The sequence below is a fragment of the Equus caballus genome, chromosome 3 (genome assembly GCF_041296265.1).
Source record: "Equus caballus isolate H_3958 breed thoroughbred chromosome 3, TB-T2T, whole genome shotgun sequence".
NCBI lineage: Eukaryota > Metazoa > Chordata > Mammalia > Perissodactyla > Equidae > Equus > Equus caballus.
Genome location: NC_091686.1, coordinates 94,347,909 through 94,356,526, shown reverse-complemented (window position 1 = coordinate 94,356,526; position 8,618 = coordinate 94,347,909). Strand labels below are relative to the sequence as shown.

The window sequence follows — 8,618 nt, the reverse complement described above, 5'->3', positions numbered from 1 at the left end:
TTATCAAGCCATTTCTACTATGGAGAATCAGAATTCTAAGCTACTGGGTAACTCCAAAAGAGTTTAAAGTACACCCCAGATTTATCCCAAAAAGGGCTAAGAAAGTTGGAGTATTTATCCCCCAATTGACTTTCTGACATTGGTTGAGGGCTGGTTCCAAGGACAACTTCCAGCACTTCTGAATTGCCCTTTGTGGGCATTTCATGCAGAGGCAATGCTGAGTAGAAAGGAGGAGGGCACCCACAGCTACATTAATCTGCTGAAGAAACCCAGCAACAGGTGTAAAAGGCATGGAGTTTTCTAACATCAACCCTGGCACACAGGAATATATTTCGCTGAAGTTGTTTGAACAGGTGCTTCTCTTAATTACATGATAAATTCAATGAATTCAGTCCTATCAAAGAAACAGGTGAATTCCTCATATGTTAGAAATTGGCTGGGGTCGGCCCGGTGGCCGAGTGGTTAAGTTCGCGCGCTCCACTGCGGCGGCCCAGGCTTTCGCTGGTTCAGATCCTGGGCATGGACATGGCACCACTCATCAGGCCATGTTGAGGCGGTGTCCCACATGCCACAACTAGAAGGACCTGCAACTAAGATATACAATTATGTACCAGGGGGATTTGGGGAGATAAAGCAGAAAAAGAAAAAGATTGGCAACAGTTGTTAGCTCAGGTGTCAATCTTTAAGAAAAAAAACAAATAGACTAACTGTTTAAATCAAGATTATATCACTTCATTAATTTTTATTACCACATATAAATGGTGAACGGGGGCCTGAAAGTACACATGTTATCTACATCATAAATCCAAAATCGCGTTTAGATTCAGGTCAATGCAAAATAAGGTCATTGTTGGAACTTCCAAAAGCAGCAACAGTGAAAAGAATACTTTTAGATCTACATGTGATCTATTTATTTTGATTACTCCATCAACTTAATATTAATGGCTGCTCTTAGGTTAGCCCAAAAAAGTCCATGTTTGCTCTTCTCCTTGGGCCATTCCAAATAAGTCCTCTTTGCCATGAGAATTTTCAGCTTGTGATAGCTACTGGGAATGGAATATTGTGGAATGGGTTCCAGCAAGATCAGGATTAAGTTATTAAAAGCTTCATGAAAGAGATTGTGGTGGGCAAAGTAGAGCTCATAATGGCACCACTCACTCTGAACAAAGTTGGGAGACAAAACAAAGATGGACTTGTAACTTTTCTCAATGCAGTTTATGATATTTTCCACAATGCTCTTGCCAGCAATAAAGTTTCTCTCATGGAGACAAATCCGTATATCCTCCTTTTCTAAGTTTGGTAGTAATTCACTCTTCACCCAGGCAGAATCGTGCCCACTATATGAAATAAAAGCATGGAACTGGAGAGTTCTTTGGAGTTCTTCTAAGGGTATGTTCCTAGCCCTGCGCCGGGTCTGGGTCCACTGACACACCATCCTGAGATACCAGGGCAGATCCAGGTAGATACAGAGGATGCTCACAGTAACAGCCAACACCAGCACAGGGACCACAATGGTGACAACAAGCAGAGCTGTGTTGCAGGATAATTGAGACAGATGAAAGTCCTTTAGTGGGGTTCCCTTATAGCTTTCTGGATACTCACACTTATAAGAATCAGGCCAACCCTCTACCACATCACTTGATACTTGGCCTATACTTTGGATAAATTCTCTTAGCTCACACGTACATTGGAATGGATTGTTCCCTGCTTTTATTGACCTAATCTTCTGGCAGCTCTGGAAGAAGTCAACTGATGGGTTGGAAATTGAATTATGGTCAATGATCAGTGTAGAAAGGCTGTTAAAGGCACCACATCCAGGAAGGTTGGTTAAAGAATTGAGAGCAACATTGAGTTTTTGCAAAGATTCTAGTTTCATGATTTGTTTAGGGATGCTCCTTATTCTGTTATTGTGAAGATCAAGTACCTTGACCCTGGGAGGTAAACATCTGAAAACAGAGTCAGTAAGTATATTTGAAGACATATTTAAACTTAATAAACTTCTAGTCCAAGAGCAATTTCCTTCATTTTCATCATACCTTAAAAAATTCTGGCTAATATCCAATTGATGTAGAGACTTCATCTCCTTGGTCATATGAGCTATATTTGTAAGTTCTTTTAATTGATTTATTTGTAAACTAAATGTCTCCAGCTTAGTCAATGTTCCACAATCTCTAAAAATCGTGTCTGTTAAGAGATTATTGGAAAAATCCAAATGCAGAAATGGGCTAATTTGAGATGGGCAAAGCATGTGGATCATGTGTGTACCAGATACTGTGAAATTTTGGATGGTCATATTTGAAAAGATTTTGTAGATAGAACTTTGTGGAAAACTGAACACATCACTGACAACTTGGTATATAGACAAGGCCTTCAGTGAAGTGTTAGAATAATCAAAATCTCTGAAGCCAAGGTGACCTTGTAGTTTCACATTTTTAATCGAGAAATTTTCTACACTTGTATGCCAAACCAACTGGAGGATCATAATAAAAGAATCCCAAGCTGTTTCAATGTTGTTTAAAGTAAGACTTGATAACCTTGGATTCTTTTGAAGTTTTGACAGAACATTTAGGAAATAAGAACATCGGTTATCATCCAGCACACATTTGATATTAGACAGTTCCAGATTTACTGCAGTGCTGAGGGACACATCCAAAATGAAATGGAATTCCTTTCTTGTCGGGAAAACAATGTGCAGACTCTCTGTGTTAAGGTGTCGAAGGCTCTCAGAGTCTTCTTTTTCCCCATAAGGGTCTCCTAAGACCAGTAAAACCTTACTGATATGCAAATGAGCAATTGGCAGCACACTAGATTTTTGTAACTGTGTGGCACTCAACCCCAGAAATTCTAGTTGAGACATGTTGCCAAACTCTTTGCATATGGGCAGGGCATCAAATGCATTAAATGAGAGGTCTAAGTGCTTGAGGTTCACAGTAGGGTGGCAAGAAATCTTCCCCAACTTGTTGTGGGACAAATCCAAGTATTCCAATTCCAGGTTGAATTTGAAAACACTGATATCAAGATACTGGATTTTATTATGAGAAATTATCAAAATCCTCAGCTTTGATAGTAATTGGATGTCAGAAGTCCGAAGCTCAGATATATAGTTTTGTGATATATCTAAGATTGTTGTTTTCAGAGATAGATCTTTGGGAACATGGGTGAGACCTGCTTTAGATCTGTCAACAAAAAATTCCCTTTCATCAGATGATTGGATTCCAATCTCAAGTATTAACACAAAGATGATGGCAAAGTGGAAGATGCCAGAATTAGTTTTAGTCATTTTCTAACACTAGAGATTCCTAAGGGTAGTTGCTATTCTTCAGAGTATTCTGATACGCAGATCCTAGAAAAAAACCAAACAAACATGAAATGATTGTATTAAATTAGGCATGGCTGACATTAAACATTTTTTACTGAAGACTCATAAAATGAAAGCAACTTTCTTTGGAGTCATACAACCTGAAGCCAGGGAAATATACATATTGATAAACAATTATACTACCTCTAATCAAATAACTTTTAATATGGATAGTGTAATGGATTGAATGGGAACCCTACCCAAAAGATGTATCCGCCTCCTAACCTTGTCTTAATCTCCAGAAATTGTGAATATTATCTAATTTGGAAAAAGAGTCTTTGTAGAGATAAGTAAGTTAAGGATCTTGAGATGAGAACATCCTGGATTATCCAGGTGTTCTCTAAATCCAATGACAAGTGTCCTTATAAGAGAAAGGCAGAGGGAGATTTGATGGAGACATCAGAGATAGGAAGGGGTAGGCTGTATGAAGATGGAGGCGGAGATTGGAGTGATACAGCCACAAGGCAAGGAATGCCAATAGCCCGATAGCCACCAGAAGCCAGAAGAGGCTCTAGAGAGAGTACTGCCCTGCCGACACCTTAATTTTGGACTTCTGGCCTCCAGAACTATGAGAGAATAAATTTCTGTTGTTTTTTTTTCTTCTGAGGAAGATTAGTCCTGAGCTAACATCTGTGCCCATCTTCCTCCATTTTATATGTGGGACACCTGCCACAGCGTGGCTTGACAAGCGGTGCATAGGTCCGCACCAGGGATCTGAAATGGCAGAGTGCATGAATTTAACCACTGCATCACCAGGCGGGCCCCAAATTTCTGTTGTTTTAAGCCACCAAGTTTATGATAATTTGTTACAGCAGCCACAGGAAACTAATCCAGATGGTTTTACACACTCATGGAAAGTCGTCTGACCCCAACCCTTCAAAGATCATTTAGAACTCAACCTAGAATTCACAGCTGATGTGCTTTTTACCTTTGACACATACCCCCACGACTTTCTTGAGAGTTCCCTTCCCACGTGGTTGAATTCAGAGTCTTCTTGCCTTACCTCTTATTACCTACACATGGTTTGGTGCCTAATTTTGGTCTTACTCAAAAGGTAATTAGATCATGATTAAAGGTCTCAGAAAATCCATCCATTCATCCATTTATTTATTAAACCAGCATTTATTGATAACCTACTGGCCGTGTTTTAGGGACTGGAGATAGAGCAACGAACAAGATGAAGTCCTAATTCTCAAGTTGCTTATTATCTAGTGGGAAGGCAGAAAATAAGCAAATAAATGACTAAACGTAATTCCGTGTAGTGACAAGTGCTATATAGAAAAAAAAAGCAGGGTAAATGAATCAAGAATAGTGGTAGTTATGTAACAGTGGTTGGGGGTGGCTTTTTTAGATTGGTTAGTCAGAGAGGCCATTTCTGAGAAGATGGCATTGGAGTGGAAACCAGAATGAAGTGAATGAGCAATCTATGGGAAGATCTGGGGGAAAGTGTTCCTGGAAAAGGAAGAGTCAGATGCAAAAAGAGATGGGATTGAGGTTAGCTTGTCTGAGGCACAATTAGGAGGTCAGTGTCAGCAGGGAGTGAGCAAGGACGAGAGGAGTTAGGGCCAAGATCATACAGGGTGTAAGTCATTGCAAGGATTTGGGATTCTATTCTGAGAGTGGTAAGGGGACAGTGAGCACGGGAAGGTTCTGCGGGTGGGAGCAGTTTACTCCTCTCTCTTATTCAAAAAACTCTTTTCATTCATTCTTCCTATAAGTATTTATTCCCTATACATTGTAGGCATTGTTCTAGGTTATGCTCATTGCACTAGTTACCATCACACTATGGCTCAGATACTATTTTGTTAGCACCATTCCAAGGGTGGATGAGACCAAAAGGAGTTGTGTTGGTATGAACCCTAGAGAGTGATACACCCCCCTCCCCACCAGAGACCCTTTCAGCTGGGGCTACGTGGCTACACAGATCTTTCAAGGAACTGATTCAAAATCCCCCAGAGCTGCATTAGACAAACAACCCATCAGTAATGGCAAAGAGTCAGATTATTCTTCACATATTGCCTCACATCTCTCAATGGGTACAGAAGAAGCTAAATAAACCAAGTCCCAGAAATAACCCTGGGTTGCAAAAGTTCCCCAAGGTGGATATGCAAACTCATCTGGTTTTTGCATTTCCAAGCATTGCTTGGACTTACGCTTTTGTAGAGATGCCCACTGATGCTTTGGTTATCCTCATTTCTTTGAACCCAGAAAAGGACCCAGTATACCTCCTCCATCACCACTCGGAAAGACTCTACAAGAAAGGGGACACATATTAAAATGCATGTTAAAAGTATAGTGGCATTTTTATGGCATTGATTATATTTGGCTGAAAGACCCAGAAATTTCCCAATTCTTCTTCTCCAGCTTCCTGAAAGAGCTACTTCCACAAGAGACACAATTAAATGAGAATAAATGCCCAGTTACTTGGGTATTTGTACCCAAGTACAAATACTTGGTGCCATTGCCTAGCATCTCAAAACACTGCCAGTGCCTAATATTTCAAAACAGAACTATCTGGTAAAAGCTAGGTCGAAGTAGAAGTGGTTTGGGTTTGAGGCTCCAGTGGGCTTCCCTACTTATTCCTAAGCCTGAATCCAAGTCTGGGGATCTTTCTACTTTCTGGCCAACTCCTGAGTTCAAGACGGCAGTGATCAGTGTAGTCAGGCACAGTATACAGAGAGTGACCAGAGAGTCAAGGGGCGGAGACAGGACCCCATGCATGGATGTGAATGCTTCACGCATGGTGAACCCACCACAAGCAAGACAAAGTTGTCCTTGTTTTCTTAACAACAGCAACCACCTCAAAAGATTTAAATTTATAAAACTGCCTATCCCCACGGCTTCAGTTTTATATCTAGCTAAATTAATTGACTCAAATATCTTCTATTTACCCAAGCTCCATTTTGCCTTTTCATTTGTAGTCATTAATTTGAAGCACTCAGTTTATGATACTGTCTTCGTTTCTGTGATTAAGAAGTCAAAGTATTGGGGCTAGCCCCGTGGCCGAGTGGTTAAGTTCGCACGCTCTGCTTTGGGCTTTGGTGGCCCACGGTTTCGCGGATTCGGATCCTGGGTGTGGACATGGCACCACTCATCAGGCCATGCTGAGGTGGTGTCCCACATGCCACAACCAGAGGCACTCACAACTAGAATATACAACTATGTACTGGGGGCGCTTTGGGGAGAAGAAGAAAAGAAAAAAAGATTGGTAACAGATGTTAGCACAGGTGCCAATCTTTAAATAAAAAACAAAACAAAAAAGAAGCCAAAGTATTGTATGCACGAGGAACTGATGTTTAGGTACGTACAGGATCTTTAAATTTTACATACCAAACTTGCTAAATCAGTGAAAATCAATTTTTGATCAAAGTCCTAATGACTGAATCTCATCTATATTAGAAACTTAAAACTATTTTATTACCAAATAAAATGATTATTTGCTAAGTTGATTAGTAAAGGGTGCTTTAATTTGAAAGTATAAAAATATCTCTAGGTGCCTTTATGTCCATTTTCACGATTTTGTTAGGTTTAGCCTCACATTATATGGTACAATGCATTTGAATTAATTTGTTTGGAGCCTTTGGCGGCATCAAATCAGGACCCTGACTTCTCTTAAGGAATAATACCCATACAATCAACGTGCCCCACAAATTCAGTCTTGCAAATAGTAATTGAGCGTCTTCTCTGCACCAGGCCAACTAGCTATGAACCACAGAACAAAAGGATCAAAACCAGTTCAAGAGCTTTTCTGCTTTGTTTCCTATGTGGTTTCGTGAACTTTTGCCTTTTGTCGTAAAGACACACTCACTTTCAACTCTTTTGATCAAATTGGGTGTAGCCTGGGAAACGTTCTCAAAACCTACAATTCCACCTGACCAGTAGCACCCCAGAACAGTTTCAGCGGTCTGAGAAAACAGAAAAGAATAGCTCACGGGAACAGCCTCCAAAAAACAATAAAATAAACCTGCCCATAAAAACAGAGGAAATGAACATCATCACCGCCTCCAGCAGTAATCTACCTACATCTCATGTCCCTCAGCATTCTCACTGGGAAGAGGTGGATGGAGAAGGGTGGGAGGAGGGGCAATACTCCCCGAAATCAACAACTAGTTGCTCTGTAAGAAAACCAAGAGATGTTTGTGACCTGATTCATCTCCCAACTCAAACATATCTCTTGAAAGCAAATCATGCATGAGATGAGGTGCCATTCAAGAAAAAAGTCCCCCTCGCCAAAAAAAACCCGTTTTCTCTGATTTAGGACAGGGATCTGATAAACAAATGCTAGTTCAAACCACAGTAAGTACATCTCAGAAATAAGGAACTTAGAAAAACATCCAGCACTTAGTCTTAGAAACTTTTGAGATTTTTGTGTCCCAAAACTAGTTATATCATTATTTCCTTCTATAGAATTAAAAAAGATGCCGCTTACCAAGACAACCTGCCCGTCTGTCTCATTGGCAGTCTGTAGGAAATTCAAGTACTTCCTCAAACATTTATTTCACTGGTAAGCACGTTTAATGTTAGGGCGGGAGGGCGGGGAGTGGGGGAGCTGTTTTATGCCATCTACCGAATCGCAGTGAAATTACATTACACAGGAGGTGGAAACCTGCTTTCTCCTTTCATGTGTCGAATGGGGCCTGTGGGTTAATTGATAGACCTGTATTAAAATAGAATCACATCTACACGGCTCTGTATTTCACTGCAGTTGACTTACTATTGTCTACAGTAATGCAGTGAAGGAGGTGGTGTTAATAGTCCACAGATGATTATCGGCTGAATTCAAAATGCTTATCGTTGTAACTGTGCTGGTAGAGGAGGGCATGCAGGTCTGGGCATATTTCAGATGCCTTGCTTCTTGCCTTTTGATCAGTGCACTATTAAAAGTGACTGAGATGGGCCAGCCCAGTAGCTCAGTGGTTAAGTTTGCACGTTCCGCTTCTGTGGCCCGGCGTTCACCGGCCTGGATCTGGGGTGCAGACATGGCACCGCTTGGCAAACCATGCTGTGGTAGGCGTCCCACATATAAAGTAGAGGAAGATGGGCACGGATGTTAGCTCAGGGCCAGTCTTCCTCAGCAAAAAGAGGAGGATTGGCAGCAAATGTTAGTTCAGGGCTAATTTTCCTCAAAAAAAAAAAAAAAAAGAAAGTGACTGAGAGTGGAAAGATGGTCAAGATCAAACTTTTGCTAAAACTCATCATAAAGAGGGAAGATCATTCGTGTACTGATACAGAATGGATGCTAATCATGTCTTTTTTGACA

At 40.8% G+C, this 8,618-nt stretch overlaps 1 protein-coding gene across 3 annotated transcripts in view; it reads right to left on the bottom strand.

Annotated features, from left to right (window-relative positions):
* Nucleotides 1–710: 710 nt before the first annotated feature.
* Nucleotides 711–8,618, bottom strand: part of TLR1 (toll like receptor 1) — a 62,456-nt gene continuing 54,548 nt past the window's right edge. Inside the window, exons 1-3 of one of the 3 annotated variants that reach the window (XM_014738512.3) lie at nucleotides 7,788–7,882; nucleotides 5,512–5,609; nucleotides 711–3,343 (exon numbers count right to left, since the gene is read on the bottom strand). In XM_014738512.3, the coding sequence (XP_014593998.3) occupies nucleotides 920–3,280 (2,361 nt within the window). In that variant the 5' untranslated portion in view covers nucleotides 3,281–3,343; nucleotides 5,512–5,609; nucleotides 7,788–7,882 and the 3' untranslated portion in view covers nucleotides 711–919. 3 annotated transcript variants of the gene reach the window in all.